At 45.1% G+C, this 21,205-nt stretch overlaps 1 protein-coding gene and 1 long non-coding RNA gene across 3 annotated transcripts; one reads left to right on the top strand and one right to left on the bottom strand.

Annotated features, from left to right (window-relative positions):
- The first annotated feature begins 256 nt into the window (after positions 1–256).
- Positions 257–20,273, top strand: LOC130526799 (collagen alpha-1(XI) chain-like). Of its 2 annotated transcripts, XM_057034726.1 has the most exons (67): positions 257–364; positions 436–638; positions 4,684–4,851; positions 4,941–5,032; positions 5,209–5,330; positions 5,427–5,589; positions 6,455–6,577; positions 7,134–7,253; positions 7,332–7,457; positions 7,543–7,590; positions 7,843–7,884; positions 7,953–8,015; positions 8,098–8,172; positions 8,645–8,728; positions 8,835–8,891; positions 9,023–9,076; positions 9,172–9,225; positions 9,339–9,392; positions 9,487–9,540; positions 9,610–9,663; positions 9,759–9,803; positions 9,950–10,003; positions 10,432–10,476; positions 10,554–10,607; positions 10,684–10,728; positions 10,804–10,857; positions 10,953–10,997; positions 11,147–11,200; positions 11,363–11,407; positions 11,536–11,697; positions 11,892–11,945; positions 12,036–12,089; positions 12,174–12,218; positions 12,513–12,566; positions 12,698–12,742; positions 12,822–12,875; positions 13,118–13,171; positions 13,267–13,320; positions 13,403–13,510; positions 13,604–13,693; positions 13,852–13,905; positions 14,061–14,168; positions 14,277–14,384; positions 14,471–14,524; positions 14,602–14,655; positions 14,838–14,945; positions 15,025–15,078; positions 15,157–15,210; positions 15,292–15,345; positions 15,432–15,485; positions 15,570–15,677; positions 15,847–15,900; positions 16,018–16,071; positions 16,153–16,206; positions 16,351–16,404; positions 16,478–16,585; positions 16,659–16,712; positions 16,914–16,967; positions 17,054–17,161; positions 17,262–17,315; positions 17,410–17,445; positions 17,765–17,818; positions 17,899–18,217; positions 18,348–18,460; positions 18,559–18,627; positions 19,208–19,441; positions 19,524–20,273. In XM_057034726.1, exons 2-67 carry the CDS (start codon positions 575–577, stop codon positions 19,668–19,670), a joined length of 5,208 nt encoding a protein of 1,735 aa, XP_056890706.1. In that variant the 5' UTR covers positions 257–364; positions 436–574; the 3' UTR covers positions 19,671–20,273. The 2 variants fall into 2 exon arrangements, with proteins under 2 accessions (XP_056890706.1, XP_056890705.1); XM_057034725.1 differs by having other exon boundaries at positions 261–638.
- On the bottom strand, positions 13,710–16,560 carry LOC130526932 (uncharacterized). The gene is made up of 3 exons (XR_008950897.1): positions 16,427–16,560; positions 14,042–14,486; positions 13,710–13,926 (listed from the first exon to the last, which is right to left on the bottom strand). It is a non-coding gene; the product is annotated as an uncharacterized LOC130526932 (long non-coding RNA).
- Positions 20,274–21,205: the final 932 nt, after the last annotated feature.

The raw sequence follows: 21,205 nt of genomic DNA, 5'->3' as shown, positions 1-21,205 counted from the left end.
GTAATGATGCAGACGAGCAGGCCCACCCACAGTCCTGAAAAAGTCCAGTACCCCCCCCCCCCCCCCAAAAAAAATTGATTTGTTCTGTATAAGATTCAGTGACCTGAAATTTGATTTAAAAGATCGAAATGTAAAAAGATTTATTTGTATGTTACATGTAAGGCTTTATTGATACCATATACAGTCTGCACAGCTTCATATAGAGGGAGGGGTCGCCGAGGAGGAGAGAGGGGTGGGGGTGGGGGTGAGGTGGAGGAGGGAAGAGAAGGCGTGAGGAAGGCTCTCTGCGGACGGAGGAGACCTTCCATGATTTAGACTTTGTTTCCCCGTGACCGCGGTCCTTTCTCCATCCGTCCTCAGCCAGGTCAGGAGCTCACTTATGTGGCAGCGCGCTGTCATTCAGAACCGTTAAAACCCACCTCTCTGCACGCGCAGGTTTGAGTCCCCACCTGGCACGGGGTGTGCGCGTGGCGGCAGACTCGAGGCAGGCGTTCGTCAGGTGTCCCGCGGAGCTCCCGGGCGCCACGAGGGGAATTACTGGGAGCGCGAGATCGATAACTTCTGATGCGCCGTGATGGATCGATGGGACCGGACGTGGCTGCTCGCGCTGCTCTTTGCGGTGATTCACACGGGGAAAGGTAGGGGGAAAACCTCAGCATAATTTAAAAAATATACTTTATACGGTTCCGAGGCACGATTTCAGGGAGGAATAAGAGCTTACTAGGAAGGTGCTAAATTAATGTGCCTCCTAATTGATGGATTTTAAGTCAATTGTAATAATAAAATATAATAATTAACGTAAAAGCAGGTTAAATCTGCAAAGCAAGGCAGTAATGTGATTTCCATTGAGAAAAAGTGCGTTTATATCGTCTTTATTGCCCTCTGGTAGCAGGCTGCAGTAGAACATAACCCACACCTCTTCTTAAACTTTTTCCTCAAATATTGCCTTTATTGAACTAATTTCCTATTTCAAAACAAACTCTGTCCTTTCTCTGCTGTCCCTACATCAGGTCTCCACATGGGAAGCAAATGAACTCATATGGGTCCATGGTTGCAGTTTATTTACCAGTTTTTGTTTAGCTAAGCAAACATGAAATTAAAGATCAGTGAGTGCCCATAACTGCAAAATACATGGTATAAAGTGCTGTTAGAGCAACACACAACCTCATCACAATGTAGCCCCACACCCTTAACCTATGTTCTGCTAATGCTAGCAGACTAACATTATGCTCATCTGTGCCGGTAACTCGCCAAATTACCTTTTTTTTAAATGCTGAAATGTAAAAACAATCACATTGATTTATACTTTAACCCTTGTTTTAGTTGTAATGATTCAGCAGAAACCTCCCCAGATTGCCTCCACCTGAGGTTGCTGGGACAAAAAAAAGTTGTTTTTATAGGTCCAGTAAACCTGTAGTCACCATTAGTGCTTAGCCCTGAGTGGAGATCAAGGGAATCTCTCTGTTTATTTAAACAAGTCTCATAATAAATCAAAATGACATAAAAAGTAAGACATTTAAGTTGTCTAGCATCTTTTTGAGCAACTTAAAATAACTTTAATGGTAAAGCTCATTTCGGTCTGTGAAGGTCATTACTGAAGTGAATCATTTGACCTGCAGTCCTTAAGGGTCATCTGAAGTCAAACTAGGTCAGGTTGTGGACACCATTAACATGTCACACCTGGTGCTCATTGGAGGCATCCTGGTAAACAGGAATGTAACAATTAAACACATTTCTCTCTCTCACTCTCTCTTCTTTTTAAAAAAAAATCACTTTTCTGACAAATGAATGATGCATGGAGTCGGGTCAAACGGCATCTATTATTCACCTCCCTCGGAGGTCACTGTGGTTGTGTTCTGGCCTTCTTTCAGATGAGAGGTGTCATACCTGCTGGCCTGTTTGACTGTGAATTATCCTCACCTGAGCTCAAGTTACGGTCCTGCTGGTTTGGCCTCAGGTGTTTCACCCTCTTACCTTTATCGACTGTACACAACGTGTGCTTTCAGGTGCTGTCTCAGCAAGGCACAGCACTGTTATTTATTGATTGTGTTGAGTGGTTGCTTGGATAGTTTTTTAGCACGGACATGCTATTTGTTGACCAAAGATCTGTGTGTACATCACATCTGGGCAGGTGTGTGGCACATGTGAAGCCCTGTGCAGCATGTGCACATGAAGATCTTCCTCCTCTCCCCACATCTTGCTTATATTTCATCGGCTGTTCCATTTCAGTCCTTCGTGGGATTGCAGACAGTAGTTTGACAATTAGCGGCCTGTTAGCTGTTGATCAGACAGACATCTGCTGGGACATCACAAACTGGAATATTGCTACAGGCACCACTGTTGTGGAAAGATGTTCACCACATGCTAGCAGAGATCAGAATCAGTTTTGCCCACACTTTGGTGAAGTTTAAACTGCAACTTTGTTCATCTGAACACTTTAATTTGCCGTTTTGACCCAAATATGTTGTAATAGCCCATCATTTGTCCTCCGAACCTCTCGGCCCAACAGTAAAAAGGATACAAAAGATGTTGTGTGAGAAGAGTTGGAATCCTGCGGCGAACGATTATTGCTGGATTATGCCTGAGTGGTACGATGACCTTGTTCTGTTAGAATGAGACAAGGCTGATGTGGTGACACCACTGATTTTGTGATGGAGACGCTGAGTGTTTGTGGCTCTTACCACCTTGCAGCGTTGCATGTGTTTGATTATAGCCAGCTGAAAGGAAAAGAACCATATGGTCTATCCGGCTCGCTCTGCACTTTATAGTCTTTTGTGTGCTTTGTTTCATTCTTCTTTTGATTATGAGCCATAAAAGGATTCAAGTTTTTGTAGAAATGGTTGGAGACTGAGCCGTGTACAGTGAATGTGGTGAAATGCTAACGACGCCCTGTGCAACATCTGCCTCTCTGCGTGGTTTGTGCATGCGTGCATCCTGTGCATCTGCTCCAGTAAGCATTTTTGTACACTGGTGTAGAAGTGCAACCCGAGAGGTCAATCTCTAGTAACAGGTGATGACCTCCACTTGACTGCAACACCGCCTTCGCTTTTTAAGAGCAGGTCTGGAACGGTTATCGCTGTGAGGGGTTAAAAAAAGTAAAATGTGTAGGTCAAAGTCTGCACTCAGGAATGTAAAAGTACATATGCAAGGAAAATACTTAAATGAGGAGTTAGCAGAAGGCGTCCGATAGATCTCCATCCCGCTGCCATCTGCCTGACTGTAGACAGCGTCTCTAATCCTCGTTTGATCTGGTTTCGGTGATATATATGAACAATTCCGAACGGGTGGAGTTTCCTTTTGAGACCCCGCTGAAGCATACATCTGACATCTCAGCGTGTGTGTGCATGTCGATCAGAGTCCCTCTCGTACCACAGCTCAGAGCCTCGGGATAGCGGCAGCCACTGATGGACACCAGAACGTACACACACACACTTACACACAAACACACACACACACATCAAATACATTTTTGTACTTAACATAACCAAAATTGATTGACTGAAGAGCACAGGGTGATGCTGTCCTGGCTGTTTCTTTATATACAAGGATCAGTAAAAGTGTTACCAGCGAGTTGTGCTAATGAGTGATTAGAACACAAAATACTGTGTGATCCAAAACAGGGAGGAACTGCACAACAACAGCATTTTGGGGAAAAAAAGAGGTGAAACAGCTAATGAATGCATCCGACAGATTTACAAGCTGTGCCAGCAGGCGGACAGACAAACAGACATACAAAAATGAGCACCAAATACATCTGGCACTCAGACGCCTGCGTGTGTGTGTGTGTGTGTGTGTGTGTGTGTTGTGTGTGTGTGTGTGGTGTGTGTGTGTGTGGTGTGTGTGTGTGTGTGTGTGTGTGTGTGTGTTTGTGTGTGTTTATGTGTGTGAGGCAGGTCGAGGCTTCACATAAGCCCCAGAAATACGTGAGAAAAGAAGCTGTACCAGTAGAGGCATGTCCTCCTCTCCCCCACTGTCTACTATTTCCTCCTTTTTAACCCGTTTCCCTCACCTCTTCACGGTCTGTAAGCCACACATTTCTGCCCCCCCAATCCACCCAACCATCTTTTTCTCCTCAGTCCATCTCGCAGATTTCCAGGGTTGTGCGAGGAGGGATGTCCATACGCGTTCCTCTCTCCGGTCACATCTTGAACATTTCAGTCGTCTCCTGCTTCATGTGGTTGATCTGATTCTTGGTTATTTTTAGCACACCTGGGTTTTCCTCACACTTGCCAGAGAAATGCTTGTTCTTCATCTCTCTGCTGTTTGGGGACAAATATCTCCTTCTATCATGATCAGAGAACCCCAGCTGGATCCTTTGATCCAGGGCGGTCTCACTCGTTGGTAGAGTAAAATGATGACTGGACCCCCTGAGCTTCATTGTGGCTACCTGATTAGTGCAAATGCAGAAAAAAAACAAAGAAAGCAGCTAATCCTAAAATGAATGTGCGTGCTCTAAATTGTACAGCACAAGCCTCTTATCATCACCCTTATCCTTTACTTTACTTTAAACAGAAAGTAATACTCGCCCACAGACTGTTATCATTACGCTCTTGTATGAACTCTGTGTTATTGGCACTTTGGCGACTTAAAGAAACAATAAGAGCACTTTAGTCACCTCTGGTGAGGGGTAGATTCTGTGGCATTTTGAAGTTGAAAGCTCAGCACCTCCCGTTTCCTCGGCAGGTGAACTTATCGATGTGCTGAAGGTGCTGGAGCTGTCGGAGGACATGGAGGGCGTGTCGTTGGAGGCAGGACTGTGCACCAGCAGAGAAGGACAGGAGCTGTCAGATCTGGCCTTCAAGATTGACAAGAAGATTCAGCTGAGCGCGCCCACCAGACAGTTCTTCCCCGGTAGGTTTTTGTCAAAACTGGTGGAAATCTGTAAATGAAATGCAGCAATGAATCCGTTTGATTGCTGTTTATGGATTCCTGTCCCCCAGATTCCTCCTTCCCCATGAATTTCTCCGTGATGACAACAGTGAGAGCCGTGAAAGACTCGCAGGTCTTTTTGCTCTCCTTATACGACTCACAGGTATGAATCCATGAAAGAAGGCTCCTCTGAATCCTGTCCCAATAAAGACATGCTTATATTGGTTTTATCCCACTAAACTCTAAAACGATGTGATGTTGATATTCTATTAATGTCTGATGGCAGGATGCCACGCATGATTATTATTAGAAATAAATAGTATGTATTATTTATTTCAGGGAACACAACAGTTGGGTGTGGAAATTGGTCGTTCTCCTGTTTTCCTCTACGAGGACCACGAGGGTCAGCCATCTCCAGAGCTTTACCCCACCTTTAGGAAGATCAACCTGGCTGATGGCAAGTGGGTAAACACTCAAGAACCTGGTGTTTATCTCTTCCTGTATTTAAAGTTGCACAAAGACAGAAATATGGAATATTTTCCTCTCCTTCCTGCCAGGTGGCACAGAATAGCCTACGGCGTGGAGGGCCAGTCAGTGACTCTCTACCTAGACTGCGTCAAACTGGACACCCTGGACTTGCTCAGAGGTTTTGACCCCCAGGTCAGCACTGAGGGGGTGACTGTATTTGGAATGAGACTTCTGGATGAAGGCGTGTTTGAGGTGAGTGTGTTATATGTTCGTTGTGGGCCACGATAATTTACATGGAGACATTGTTTTTGAGTACAATATTTCAGTCTGCCCTCTGAAGCATGAACCCATTTAGGATTGGCAAAATATTCAATCATACAAATCCCACAATAACCTATTGAAATGATATTTGTGTTTGTGTTTGTTTTTTGATCTGATAAGATCACATCTATATTTACAGGCTCGTCTTTCTAGACTGCCCCCCAGTGTTTGTAAATACGTACTACACATTCTAATCGTCGTCAGTTTTATTTAATTGTAGTTTTATCCCATATTAAATCAAAGAGAAGTAATAGGCAGTCATTCATTAAATGTTGTTGATACAATTTCTTCCATTCTGTGTTTTGACCATGTAAACTTAAACTTTTTCTTAACCCAGTTCTAATTTCCTTGATTTCATCCCCAACCATCTCAGATCAGGGACTTTATCATTGATGGGATTAAAACCTCAAATGATCAGCGCTCGAGACATTTTGCGATTTGCCATCGGGGTGTTTTACTTGCAGGTGTTGACGTGTGCTGTAAATGGGGTAGTTTTCAGGGGTTTCAGGTGGTCCAGCTGTTAAACTGACCTCCCACGGTACTCTGAGCCTGGCTCTACTTCCATGTGTGGATGTATACTGTATCTAGAAAGAGAGCGTCCTCTCTGATCTTAACTCTCAGACTCAAGACTGAGGATCTGGAGATGATTAAGCACAGACCAGCAGTAAAAAGAACTTGTTAAATAACTTGAGTCTGACTACAACAACAGATGTGCCCAGGCAAAACAGCAATGTTTTCTTTTGATGTCGACAATCAGTGTCCTAAAGATTTCTCTCTGTGCCATATCGTGACATAGGGCGATATCCAGCAGCTGCTAATCATCGACGACCCCAGATCTGCAGAGACGTACTGCCAGGACTACATTCCAGACTGTGACGCACCTTTGCCATACAACAACATCCTGACAGAGGCCAAGGAGGTAAAAAACTGATGGGAACCATCGTTTTGTTGCAGCTCAGGTATAGAAAGCTGGAATTCTAGGACCCCTTAAGCTTTAATTTGATAGAGCAGTTATTGGTTGAAAGCCTATAAGGCAAATATGTTTACAATTTAGCATCAATTACATCCTCAGTATTACATCTAACTTGCTGTTTCTATCCCACTACATGCTTTTGCGGTCCAGTACTCTTTGCCAAGGTTCTTGGTCCTTGCCAAACTCTCCGCACTCCTGGGAAACTATTCAAGTCCCTTTCCGCTGCCGCTGATTTATCATCTGGCCTACAGCTCAAAGCTCAAGTGTTGCGCTATTTTATTGCTGCTGCAGCAGAAATACAGACGGCAGGGAGAAGCCAAGATTGGGCAGGAAATTTCATGGAAATTTGCTGGCTTGTTCAGTCCGATCCTCGGGGAAGTCTTTCTCAGCAGGAACTATTTATGTGCTAACAGTTGGCAACCTCAGTTCTGTACCAGTTATGATCAATCAGATCAATATTATGCAAATGCCAAATGTCTTAACATGTTGTTTGTGGTTTCAGGTGGAGGGAACACCGAAGAAACATGTGGCTGAGGAGTTTGAGGAGTTTGACTACAGTGACCTGTATGAGGACTTGTCCATTTCCACTGTGACTACAAGTCCCAATGTCACAGATTATGAGGTGAGACTGACCATCAGTGGTTGTTTATCATTATCTCTGCACCTTTTGTCATTTCCTATGTCTTGTTTAACCCACAAGATCATAGAGTATGAAGATTACGACAACACGACAGACTTAGCCCTTCTAAACGAGTACGAATATGAAGAAGAGGAGGAACGTTATGGGCCAGCTGAAAGGGAACAGGAGGTCCTCTTCAACACACAGGTAACGGTCCAGATATTGCTCAGAGGACCATTTTTATTCATTTAGTCTTTGCCAACTAATGGATACATTTGTTTTCTATCCTTAGAATTTACCGGAGAAAGGAGAAAAAGGAGAACCAGGATATTATGGAACGGTAATAAAAGGTTTAAAAACATGCACTGTGTAAATAAAGAAAGGCTTCAGAGGAGTAACATTTTACAAGAGGCAGCATTTTAACATCTTTGTGTGTGAATTAAGATGTACTGTTTCCAGACAAATTGATGCAGGTAGCCATCATGATTATGTTAAGAAACACTCTATTCTGGTCAGGTTTCAGGTAGATGACTGTTGGCAATATAGAAGATCAAATATAGACTTGATGTCATAAACTGTTATACTTCTGCAGGGAACTCAGATCGTTGGACCCTACGGCCCAGAGGGACCTGAGGTTAGTACACGTTCTTCAGAATAAGATGCTAAATACCACAGCAGTGAGTTTTAATTGCCTGTGTTCAGGGTGAAAGAGGGCCTCCTGGGGTAATAGGACCAATAGGACCTCAAGGAGACCCCGGAGAGCTGGTGAGGACAGCTCGCTGCATGCTTGATGAGTCCATGGCATATTTGGCCTTTTACATAAGTGTCCTCCTCTGACTCTTCTCAGGGCCCTCCAGGGCGACCGGGCCTTAACGGAGCTGATGGAGTAGCTGGTCCCCCAGGAAACGTCATACTCATACCGGTAACAACACTATTTCTGAGCTGCCCGAGGCCGCGCATGCTGAAGTCACGTTGCTATGGCAGTCATTTGGTCCTAATAAACCTCAGAGGAGCCGCTGGCAGAGTGCAAATACTCTAACTGAGAGATGATAGGAAGCGTTACGTAACTTTTTAAGCAAGTAAAACTATCACCTGCTGGTGACTAAACTTGAACTTAAAAGAGACACAGATTCTATAAAGCAGTCAGTCAGAGTTACGAGCCAACCAAAGCTGTGACCAGGTGGATTTTTTCCCGCTTTTTCTAGATGATTGTTGGCAATACAGCTGAATAATCACCTTCAAAGTCTAAAATTGCTTCTGAGCACTGATGTTGGTGCTTTTGGACGACACTTAAAGTTTTATTGCAATACTGTGACTGCCGTGAGTGCAATTCAAGAGAGTGGCCACAGGGTGGAGTACTGAGTTTGACATAAAATGTGTGTGCGTGTGTGCAGTTCCAGGCTGGCGGTGATCCAAAGACAGGTATGGGGCGATCTGCACAGGAAGCTCAGGCCCAGGCGATCCTGCAGCAGACCACGGTACTCAAACGCCTTAAATATAATTTATGAAATCTGAAATGCACAGGCACTAACAGCTGGTGTGGAGCTGCTGCAGTTTGATTCTGATTTTTATATGCTCTGCTAGCTGGCCCTGAAGGGCCCACCAGGTCCGCTGGGCCTTAGAGGAAGACCTGGACCACTGGTGCGTGATGTCACATTATTCTAAAATAAGAGGCCCAACAACTTTCTTGGGCTTCTCTTTATTTTTAATTTTTAAAAGCAACCTGAACAGTGTTTTGACTGCTGCTGTTTTCATGATTCTTATTTGTTCAGGGTGTTCCAGGACCTTCTGGCCTGAAGGGAAGCAGAGGAGAGATGGGCCTGGCGGTGAGTCTGCTGGACTCAACCTCTAAAAAAATCTGGAACTCATCTCAGAACCATTTCTACTGTCCTCTGTTGTCTTTCCTCGTGTTTTCACTCAGGGTCCTCCAGGACTGCCAGGTAGCCCCGGTCGGAACGGACAAATCGGGAAAAGGGTGAGTTTACTCATTTATCCTGTAGCCGAATCTGTATGATGTTTTTATGTTCTGCTGTTTATCTCGGATATCAACAACATCGGTCTGAACGGCTTGTGTTCCGTGTGTGTTAGGGTCAACACGGAGCAGACGGTGGCCGTGGAGAAGTTGGAGATGCGGGACCAAAGGTGAGGAAGAGCTGACCTCACAGGTCTAAAGCTCACTTCGCAACTCTTCTTCTTCCTCTTGACGTCCCTTCTTCTGTTGGCACCTTTTCCTCAGGGCGATAGAGGCTTTGATGGCTTGCCAGGGCTTCCTGGACACAAAGGACACAAGGTGAGTTGTTTAGCTAAATGAGTGAATGCAGAACTATCCCAATGCCAACATCAGTGTTTGTTTTGTTAGGGGGACAGGGGTAAACCAGGACCACCAGGGCCTCCTGGAGAGACAGGAGAAAGGGTGAGTGTCTACTGTTTGCATGAGGGCTCACAGCAAGTTGGTTCTATACAGCTATTATGTGGTCATATTTGAATTTTGAAAAAATATTTCTTCAGGGATCTGAAGGGCCACTGGGTCCAAGAGGGCAAGCAGGTGAAGCTGTAAGTGCCAACGCACAATACATCCAAATTACTGTTGTTTGTATATGATAATCTAGACTATAAAAGCTTTCACTACTGTGCATATGGATCCTGATGCCACAGACTTCCTGGGATGATTAAACTGATGTAACTGATGCCTGCTTTAGGGTTCCAGAGGTCTACCTGGCTCCAGAGGTCGCCCTGGTCCACCGGGCCTGACTGTGAGTGAGATTTCTATACTTTTTGCTCCGAGTGCCGACCTAACTCACTAATCCGGGTCGCTTAAGTGATGCTCTTCCTACGCACATGAGTAAAACACTGGCTTTAAAAGCCTTTCTTAAAAGTTTAATTGGCGTGTTATTTTAGTCGTACATCTGCTAACACAAGGTCGGGTCATTCTTTGCTGAGCGGAGAAAATGTCTTTCTTGGAGCACATCATCACCTCCCTAAAACACCTCAAGCACTCCCTTTGTTGTACAACTCTGTTTGTTTTAGGTTTGGGGGCTGCAAGTCGTAACTTGTGAGGTGCAGAAGTGCGTTAATTATTGGCTTGTTTAAGGAATAAATGCTTTCCACGATAGTCCAGGATACTTCAGGATACAGAACAACATGACCCTTTTATTTGCTCTCTTCCTTTTTGTCCTCACAGGGCATTACAGGAGTAGACGGTGTTCAAGGTTCTAAAGGAAACATAGTGAGTATGGGGAGGTAGGAGACGGTAGACCCTACTAACAAGGTTCCTCCCATGACACCATTGCCTGTCTGTAACAGGGTCCCCCGGGAGAAGTCGGAGCACCCGGTCAGCAGGGAAACCCAGGAATTGTGGTATGAGCAGAGGAGAGTTAAAATGCTGAAAGAATTTTTTTCACACTGAAATAATGAAGATCTACCTGTCCTACAGGGTTTTCCTGGTCCTCAGGGCTTAGTTGGGCTGCCAGGAGAGAAGGTAAAACCTCCATTTTTCACTTTTGTAAGCAGCTCTTATTATTACCTGACTGACTGCCTGACCTTCCTCTTAAAGGGGCCTCAAGGGAAGAAAGGAACGCAGGGGTTACCTGGAAATGATGGCCCTCCTGTACGTACATGAATACCTAATGTGCTGACTAATTAACACAACTGATGTTAAAGAACTCCCCAGACTTTAATCTGATATTTTCCTGCTCTGATCAGGGTCACCCAGGAAGAGAGGGAACTCCGGGAGAAAAAGGTCTGCCGGTAAGTCTAAATTTAAGTTTGTAAGTATGTTTCAGGCTTAGCTACTCTTTCAAATGAAAGCTACATGATCATGCATGGTTAGGTATGCTGTTGGAATGACCTCATCAGTCATGAAATTGTGCATTTAATGAGAGCGTATCCATTTTCAGGGTCCTCAAGGAGTGCAGGGGCCTGTGGGATATCCTGGACAGCGAGGAGTTAAGGTGGAATAAAGAGAAATTTCAATTGATTGAGGAAATCACAGTCACGCACACTTAATTTCACTGTTCCAACCAAATCTGCTTATTTTTAGGTACTGTATCTATTAAATGCGAACATCAGAGGAACCAGTGATGATTCAGCTTCTGTTGTCTCATGTTTTACAGGGAGCAGATGGAATCAGAGGATTTAAGGGAAGCAAAGGTGAAAAGGTGAGTGAGGCGAAAAAAACAGGGTTTTGTCCCCCCCCCCCTTCTAAAAATAGCACAGGATGGGACTTTATAATGTCCTGTAAACTGGATTTTGTGTCTTACTGCCTCACAAACTATCCTGAGAACAGGGAGAGGATGGATTTCCGGGTGCCAAAGGAGAGATGGGAGAGAGGGGAGACTCTGGAGAAAATGGTGCTCCAGGTACCCGTGGAGAAGATGGACCTGAGGGCCTCAAAGGCCAGTTGGGTCCTAAGGGAGAACTCGGTCCTGCTGGTCATACAGGAGAGAAGGCATGTAGCATAAAACTGATTCAAATGAAGCTAATGTATTAACTTCAATGATTAATGATGGAATGATGATCAGCCTCTGTGATCATCAAACAATAAGCACTTGGTTGGAACTCAGATAAAGGCAACTTACTACAGTAAAGTCAGTAAAGTAAACCCCATCAAAATCAATGAAGGCTTTCATTGTGTGTTTTTAGGGAAGATTGGGAGTTCCTGGGCTGCCAGGATATCCAGGAAGACTGGGACCGAAGGTAAAATAATCCACAGCTGACTGTCTGAATGTCAGATGCTATTGGCATTATTGATGTGACGTGTAACATGGGTTCTTCATTCTTCCCCAGGGTGGTGATGGGTTTCCTGGTGGACTGGGACCAGGGGGAGAAAAGGGGAAGAAAGTGAGTACATGGTGTGGAATAATGGCAACAATAAAGATAATCAGAATTTTCCACTTACGTCCCATCTCCTGTGGTGCTACTCAGGGTCCCGGTGGGCAACCAGGAGGGGTCGGCCAGAGGGGTCCAAATGTGAGTGCTGTTACTCAGAACTAGACATGGTTCTACCCTAAGTTAAAGTTCTGGTGTAAAGTCGAGTCCAATTTTAAAAAGCAGTTTTAGAAAGAAGTCTGTCCAACATCCCGGTGGATTGAGTGGCGAGTGAACATCAGGGCTGTTGTGGGAACATGGCTGCTCCGTACAGATGTGTCATTGATGCTCACAGCATCACAGATCTCATCACTGTGTTTACTGACCCAGGAATCTAATAAAACCCTGAAAATGTAAGCCTTTGTCCACTGCTGTCATCTCTGTCTTCTGAAACAGGGAGCACGAGGTGGCAGAGGGGCAAAAGGACCCACAGGAAAACCCGGAGAAAAGGTCAGCTGACTTTCCTATCTGCCAGTGGGAACACCTCATGAGTTAGCATTGATGGGTGGATTCCCTTACATGATCAGCTTCGCTTCATCAGTTTCTGTCCATGACTGCCTCCGTTCTTCATCTCATCATAGGGAGTCTCAGGGAGTGATGGGCCCCCAGGTTCTCCCGGAGAGAGGGTAAAAAAAAGCTTTGTAAATACACAGTATGCTATTGATTGATGATTTGATTGACTGACATGTGATTATGTCATTTTAGGGTCCCCAAGGGCCACAAGGAAGGAATGGAGAGCCTGGACCTAAAGGATCAAATGTGAGTTGTGAGGTCTTTAGGTCAGATGAGCTATTTTGTGACGCACTTGTGAGCCATGGCTACAACTACCGCCACCCAGTGGCAGGGCTGAGAGCTTACAGCTCCTGAAGAACCTGAAATTTAGCCCTAGCATTTAGCATATTGGTTTAATTTCCTGTAAAAATAACCACCTCTCTGCACCTAAGAATATTTGAAATGGCTTATTATGTGAACAGTTGACAGTTGAGTTGATTTGTTGTCAGGGGCCTGCTGGGAAGGATGGACTTCCAGGTCACCCAGGTCAAAGAGGAGAGGCGGTGAGTTAGGTCACCTCTGGTGTCAGTGGGTTTAAAAGTCTGTCTACATGCAGCAGAAAGTTTCTTTTTCCTATCCTTCCTTTTTGTGAGTGCAGGGATTCCAAGGAAAAACGGGGCCGCCGGGACCAACAGGTGTTGTGGGGCCACAGGTGATCTCAACTGAGACCTTTTGAGCCCATGTTTCTCATACCTCGTCTGTGCTAGTGTAATCAAGACTTTTGTGGGTTTCAGGGGAAATCAGGTGAGCCTGGTCCTACTGGGGATCGTGGCCACCCGGGGGCTCCAGGTGTACCTGGTGAGCAGGGTTTACCTGGGTCTGCTGGGAAGGAAGGTGGAAAGGTGCGAACATATCTTCCTCACACAGTAATCATTAATAGCAGGGATGCAGCACTATCAGAGTCTCTTTGACTTGATGTGTGTTTTATTTCTCAGGGTGATCCAGGTTTACCAGGAACTCCTGGAAAGAATGGTCCATCGGGAATGAAAGGATTTAGAGGGAACAGAGGAGCCCCTGGAGTCATGGTAACAGACAGACACAGACAACATGCAGTTTATTGTTGAGCAGAAAATGGCATTGCGATGCTAGGCTATATTTACTCAGATCCATTCACAAAATCCACATTCGTAGATGATCCAGTTGTTACTGAGTTGTTTAATCAGCTCTTTGTGCTTTTTTCCAGGGACCCCATGGCTTGAAAGGAGCACTGGGACCTGCTGGATCTCCAGGAGTCATAGTGAGTCCCATCATATCTCTTCTGATGAAATAAAAAGAATCAAAATCATACAATGTGTTTCATGTAATCGAGGTTAATCACAGTCAGATAGTTCAGTACTGCTTTATTGACAGTTCAATTGTAGGAATGATCAAACCATCATATTCTGTCTGCAGGGACCGACTGGTGAGAGAGGCCCCTCGGGGCCTGCAGGCGCCATTGGACAACCGGGTCGGGCAGGATCACTGGGAGGGGCTGGACCAATGGGAGAGAAGGGCGAGCCTGTAAGTCAGCAATCATAACCAACTAGAACTATTCTGGATTCATATCTGTGTTTATTGACTTGTGGAAGCATGATGAGACTTCATAAACTAGAATGAAATGTTTCTCAGGGAGACAAGGGCCCGATCGGACCTGCAGGTCAGGATGGAGAGCAGGGTCCTTTAGGAGCTCTGGGACCTACAGGTCCTGCTGGACTTCCAGGAGACGACGGAGATAAGGTGGAGTGCATGATTCATCATCAGATAGCGGAGCGTTCGCGTTCACGGCTTCTCTATAACGGTTTCTGTCTGGTTTGTCCTCACAGGGAGAACAGGGAGAACCTGGACAGAAGGGCAGCAAAGGAGACAAAGGGGAAGGAGTAAGTGGGAAGATGGAGAACACCCTGAACACGGAGTACCGTACCGAAGCAGTTTCTGATTACTTTTCTCTTTTCAGGGACCGCCGGGCCCAACTGGACCACAGGGACCAGCCGGTCAACTAGGAGTTCCGGTGTGTCTTTTACAACATGAGAGTTGAACTGCTTTTTTCCCCCCAAGCTTTATTAAACCTGTCTGGATCATTTACTTGCCTTCTGCTAGCTTAAATAACTAATGATGCCTCATCATCACTAATTAAAAGTCATTTAAGTGCTGCGCTGTGATTGATGAATGAGGGTGTCCCGCGTGTACCAGGGCGCAGATGGACTGGTGGGTCCTCGGGGACAGCAGGGAATGTACGGTCCAAAGGGGGATGAGGGATTCCGAGGCTTTAAAGGCTCTCCAGGACCATTAGGACTACAGGTGTGACCCATATGGCAGGTGGTGTAGAGGTGAGATGTTTGAAACATACCCACGGCTTTAATGGTCTGTCTTTCCTTAGGGCATGCCGGGCCTGTCGGGAGAGAAGGGGGAGAGTGGACACGTGGGACTGATGGTGAGCTTATCTCGGACTCCTCTTAGATGGTTATATTTTATGGTTTTAGTTAACAAATGTGCTTCTTCCTGGTTTTAGGGTCCTCCTGGTCAACTAGGCCCTACTGGTGCTCAGGGACCCATTGGAGGACAGGTAAGACTCAGAAGTTAGCATTCTCACTGATCCCAGCAGTGGATCCAAGCAGATTCCTAAAGATATCTGTTTGATTTTCAGGGTCCAAACGGTCGTCTTGGCATGATTGGACAGCCAGGTCTCGTTGGAGAAAAGGTAAAGACAGCAGTAACGCCTGATAATGATGACTCAACGTGATTATCTTTCTGGATGTTTGACATATTCATCCTTGCGTCTCTAAGGGCGAGGACGGCGAGGCGGGTAACCCAGGTCCTGCCGGATTTTCGGGAATGATCGTGAGTTCTCATTTTCTGCAGCCACATTTCTATCATCAGAACATCGACAGATGCCACTTTTCTAATTTTCTCCTTTGCTTTCAGGGAGAAAAAGGAGACCAAGGCGAGAAGGGAGACATGGGCCTTGCAGGAGCCCCTGGACCTCCAGGAGCCAGGGGCCTCCAAGGAGAGGATGGACCCAAGGGCAGTATGGTAAGAGAAATCTTATCTTTCTGCTCCTTCGTGCTTGTATCAAAAGTATTAAACAGTAGAAACACCCTGTGTGTGTGTGTGTGTGTGTGTGTGTGTGTGTGTGTGTGTGTGTGTGTGTGTGTGTGTGTACATGAAAAACAAGATGAACGACGCTCTTTTTGTCTGATAGGGGCCTATTGGTGCCACTGGAGACTTTGGACAGCAGGGGGAAGCTGGACCCAACGTGAGTGTCTAATCATCTTTCTTTCTTTTGTTCCTTTTCTTCTTCTCCCAACAAACACATGTTTTGGGGGTTGTTTTCAAATGTTCCTCATTTCCCATATGGGATTTCTGACCTCAGGGTGTGGAGGGTTTGCCTGGAGTTAAAGGAGACAGCGGAGATCCTGGGAAATCTGTGAGCCTCTCCATCCTCCACGATGTTCTTTCATGATGTGCTTCACTAATTATTGCCAGTTATTGATCATTGTTTTTTTAGGGACTTCCAGGAGCAACTGGAGAACCGGGACCACCTGGACCTCCAGGACGAAGGGTCTGTGTGTTTTTGTCTCCCACATGACCTGTTAGAGTTAGATAGATTTTTTCTGCTACTTTAGGGTTTTTTTTCTGCATGTGTCCATCACTGCACCCGTGTGATGGATTCAGGCTGAAAGGTTTTCGAAATTGTGTCCTTCAGGGTCACTTGGGAAAACCAGGCAAGGGAGGAAAAGAAGGTTTGAAAGGAGCAAAGGTGAGAAAGAAACCTAACTCACTCTGAAGAGTCGCAGCCTCAGATGGTCACATTGAGCGCCGTCTGGTTTCAGGGCGCTCCTGGTTTGGAGGGTCTCATGGGAAAGACAGGACCAGTAGGTCCCCAGGGACACCCTGGGAAGTCTGGCCCCCAGGGTCTCAGAGGCATTCCTGGTCCTGCGGTAAGTGAGAGAAGACCATAGTGAAATCTTAAAAAATGATGGTGAATCACCTGTTTTGTCTGTCTTCTCTCAGGGTGAGCAGGGCTTGAATGGACCACCTGGCCAGGCGGGGCCCCCAGGTCCTATGGTAGGATCTATCAACATTAGTGTGTTTTAATGTAGGATGTTTAACAATCAGCAAAGAGAAAATAGAGGCAATAAAATATGAAGCCACAATATTTAAAACACAATATATGTCTACACTTTGTCTGCTGAAATAAAGTCAGAGACAAATGAATTGCTTTTTATCCAAAGTCAATACATTTAAACTTACCTTTGACCTTCACAGGGTCCGCCGGGATTATTAGGATTCAAGGGAGACCACGGCAAGAGGGGTGATAAGGTGCCTACATGTGCTCTTATACTCATGACTAGCATTATTGTACATGCTCATCGTGGTTTTTAGCCTCAACTCTAATCATTCTGCAGGGTCACGGTGGATTAATCGGTCTGATAGGGCCACCGGGAGACATCGGCGAAAAAGGGGACCGAGGGCTACCAGGAAACCAGGGGCTACCGGGTCCAAAAGGAGATGAGGTGCTGAAAATGACCAGTCAGAAAAATAGTAAAGTTGTCAATAACTTAGTTATTGACAATATAAACACCACTTTTTCATCTTGTTTTTGTTTAATATCAGGGTCCGTTTGGTCCACCTGGTCCATATGGTCCCCCCGGCCCAACAGGTGTTTCTGTGAGTATACAACTTAACTTTACATACATGAATGTTCATCCCCTTCCATTGGCATCAGAATCACTCTGGTCAATTTCTTTAACCTGTCCCACAGGGTGCCATGGGCATCAAGGGTTCAAAAGGCAACCAGGTAACTATGAGCTTTCGGACAATCCAACTAAGTTTCTGCAGAATTTCTCGTACAGATATGCAGAACAGAAATATTCCCTTTATGTAACAATGAACCACAGATGCTCACACATGTGTAGAAATCAGCTGTAATCATTGAAAAGATATATAAAACACAGCCCACACCTACATCCAGCTAAGGCAATAAAAAACAATCCAAAACTCCAACTGAACTCTGAAGACCTGATAATAACTGGGTTTATCCACAGGAGTGTGGTTGGAGAACGTCAAACAGATAGACAAGCTGCTTATATATGATGTGTTTTTCCCTCTATGTTTAGGGTCCAATTGGTCCCAGAGGAGACACTGGTCCCGCTGGAGAACCAGGACCCCCCGTGAGTGATACTTCCTGAGAACTGAGTACATACCCTCTGAAGTAATAGAAAGGTTTCACAGCGCTCTCTCCCATTTTCAGGGCCCACCAGCAGCTGGGGTTTCTCCCTTCCCACAGCTGGGGTACAGAAGGAGAACCTACAACATGGTGGATGGTGCTGCCTTTGAGGAGGAGGAGGAGGGCAGGGAGGGATACGGTGGGAACGAGGATGAGTGGATGCAGGGGGACCAGGCTGAACACAATGGATGGATAAAGGAGGGCCAAGAAATGGAGGAAGTGTTCGCGTCTCTCTCTTCCATGAAAGTAGAAGTGGAAGGTTTGCGGAACCCTCTAGGGACGTACCACAGCCCGGCCCGCACCTGTAAGGAGCTGTGGCTCCTCCACCCGGAGCTCCCCAACGGTATGTTAATGAGTTTTTCCCTGCATGAGTTCAAAACGGCTGCCTGCATGTACAGATCTGCCACGCTCGCCTTTTTAGCTCATGTTTCTTAAGCCTCTGTGTCTCACTTACCCTTTCCCTCTCTTTCCAGGTGATTACTGGATAGATCCAAACCAGGGTTGCCATAGAGATTCATTCAAGGTGTTCTGCAACTTCACAGCACAAGGAGAGACTTGCCTGTACCCCGACAAGAAGTTCCAGTCGGTTAGTTTCACATGGATAATGCACATTTTTGTTTTATAAAAACATTCTAATTGGCATTTTAAGGAGGGATTTGCTGAATTTGCTTTGTTTTCCATCAGGTGAAGTTAGCAGGCTGGAAGGGTGAAAAGCCGGGTACCTGGTACAGTGACTTCAGGAAAGGAAAACAGGTGGAGTGTGACGAGCGTTCTCCTTTACACACCAAAAAATGCGAGACATAATATGCTGGATACTGTGTGGCCATTCTCAAATGCCACTCAGCATTACTGCAGTTGAGTTTCCGTAGCAACATTTCTACTGGTATGAAAAACTTAACAGGGAATGAGCTTCAAGATTTGTGTCAGTTGATGTATTTGTACACTGGCGCTGTATTTTTTTCGATTTATTTAACACTCATATTCAGTCTTCTAAGGATAAATCCGGCTGTTTGGATAACCCTCTTTCTCTGTCGAGGACTAAAGGACAAATTAATAACACATAAGGCCACAGATGTGTGTGCGAAGAAACAGAAGCGACTGCGATCTAGTTTCTATGTTTTCAATACCGAATCCTCAAGAATAATAACAAGTAAAAGCACAAAAATTGCAGTAGAATGGGCAAATATTACAGTAAATCACCTTTGGTACCTAAATCAAAGTCATTGCGATCCTCAGGCGTTTAAAACTTTATTAGCTGGATTTACAAAGTGAACTATTTGGCTTGTCACATTAGATTTATGTGTATACTTATATTTGCTCGATTCTTGCGCAGTTTTCCTACTCTGGGTCAGAGGGCATTCCCGTCCATGTGGTCCAGCTGACCTTCCTGCAGCTGCTGAGCGCAACAGCCAAGCAGACCTTTACCTACAACTGCCTCAACTCTGCCGCCTGGCTGCACAGCGCCCCCCAGAGCTACGAGCTTGCACTGCGCTTCAAAGGCGCCAACGGGGAGGAGCTGACGCACGAGAACACGCACTACATCAGCGCGCTGTACGACGGGTGTCAGGTAGGAGACGCGCAATTAATTGTAAGTGCAAACCATTTATTCAGTCAGCCGATCAACCTGATGGATTGTGTTCCCCCCGTAGTCGCGCTCAGGGCAGGAGAGGACTGTGCTGGAATTTGACGCCCCGCTGTCCAACACACTCCCCATCCTCGATGTCGCCGTGTCTGATTTTGGGAACGGGAACCAGAAATTCGGTTTCCAGGTCGGCCCGGTTTGCTACAACGGTTAACCGGGCTGGGAGCTATTTCAGCTGGAGTAATTTAATAAAAAAAAGAGCCATGGACACTTTTTTTTTTACACGCAGGGAAAAACACAAGACTTATGTGATGCTGAATATTTAAAAATTGGTTTTAAAACAGTTTTCTTTGAATGCCATCTGTTCTTATGTCTGTCTGTATGATAGATTTTATTCAAGTCTCCCATGAATTAAACTATCCTCAAACGTACAAACTACCGTAAACGTCTGGCATTGATGTCAGTTTACTGTGGTTTTATTTGTCTGTCTGTAGCGTCGTGTCATCAGTTGCTGTAATAATTTTGTTGTTGTGAAATGTATATTAGTTTGTAATTAATCATGGTGCTATTATGTGGTTCCTTACAGAGTACGTGACTAAGGAGACCTGGGGCCTTGCATTTTTTGTAATTTGTAAAGCCGTGTTTCATGTGTTTAAACATAAGGAACCTAAGAAATCAAGTTGTGGTCCAAATTTGAAGCGCGGTTTTTATATGAATATTGGGGAAGTGACTGATTAAGATATTGGAATAAAAGTATGTAGTGTACGTGTTTGTGGATATGAATTGTAGATAAAATGTCTCTACTCCTTTCCATCTACTCCTGTATGCTCTTTTCAAACTGCACATGGATCTGTTTTGTCACGCTTTCAGAGCCTTTTTTCACATTCCGTGTGGTTGCAGGGTGCTCGGAGCGAGGCAGTCTGCATTTTTATTTATATCAGTGGCCTCTAACTGTCATTCATGGGTTTGGGTCTCATTTTTGGCTCTTGAAGTAAAGAGACTTGGCCTCTGTGTTGTAAACATCAGCCAGACATTGAGATGACTCTGGCTGGCTTATGGATTTTGGTACAGGTGTTCGCAGCATCATCTCGTCCTGCCTTGCGGCTATTGTTTTTGTGTTACCTAAATCTGAGTTGAAATCTATTTAGTTCTGTCAAGGTCAAACGTGGACCCCTAATATCAGCATTTTTCCTCGTTTTATCACTCCAGCCAGGTAAAATGCACAAAAAAAAAGGAATATATGACACCATCCTCCAGTTAATGGTTTCTTGAGCACTCTATCGTTTCTTGAGCGCCCTATCGTCCTGGAAGGTTAGAAAATAACACTATAACAAGGCCAAAGCCATTTAATGCCTGTTAATTAATGTGTAAAATTGTTTCAAAGCCATTGGAACCCGAGAGATGGATGACCAAATGTACAGAATCGCTCTGGGTTCCATTTGAACGAAGCCTAAAGTGCTTTTAAGGGGTTGTTCAGAATGTGCTTGGATGAAAATAAAGCCATTCATTAATCTCTTTTGATCAGCAGCATGCATAATTTCAAGCTTAAATACATTAGAACAAAAGATGTATGAATTCATTTTCATTTGAACCCTCCCGGCTGCATATAGTTATTTAAATAAAATGAAATAAAAGCTTTACAGACAGGGAATAAGGATTATGTATAAATTGGTGTGTTTGTACACTGCAGCTGTATTTATTTGATTTAAACTCGATTGTGGTTTTCTGAGATATAAACCAATTGCAGGT

The sequence above is a fragment of the Takifugu flavidus genome, chromosome 6 (assembly GCF_003711565.1).
Source record: "Takifugu flavidus isolate HTHZ2018 chromosome 6, ASM371156v2, whole genome shotgun sequence".
Lineage (NCBI taxonomy): Eukaryota > Metazoa > Chordata > Actinopteri > Tetraodontiformes > Tetraodontidae > Takifugu > Takifugu flavidus.
Note: the sequence above shows the minus strand (reverse complement) of the source record. Positions and strands in the feature narration are given on the sequence as shown.

Coding starts and splice junctions, on each gene's coding strand:
- LOC130526799 (XM_057034726.1), top strand. CDS start 575: ATGGATCGATGGGACCGGACGTGGCTGCTCGCGCTGCTCTTTGCGGTG. Junction 7,458..7,542: donor AGGTCCTCTTCAACACACAG/GTAACGGTCCAG, acceptor TTCTATCCTTAG/AATTTACCGGAGAAAGGAGA. Junction 16,968..17,053: donor ACGGCAAGAGGGGTGATAAG/GTGCCTACATGT, acceptor ATCATTCTGCAG/GGTCACGGTGGATTAATCGG.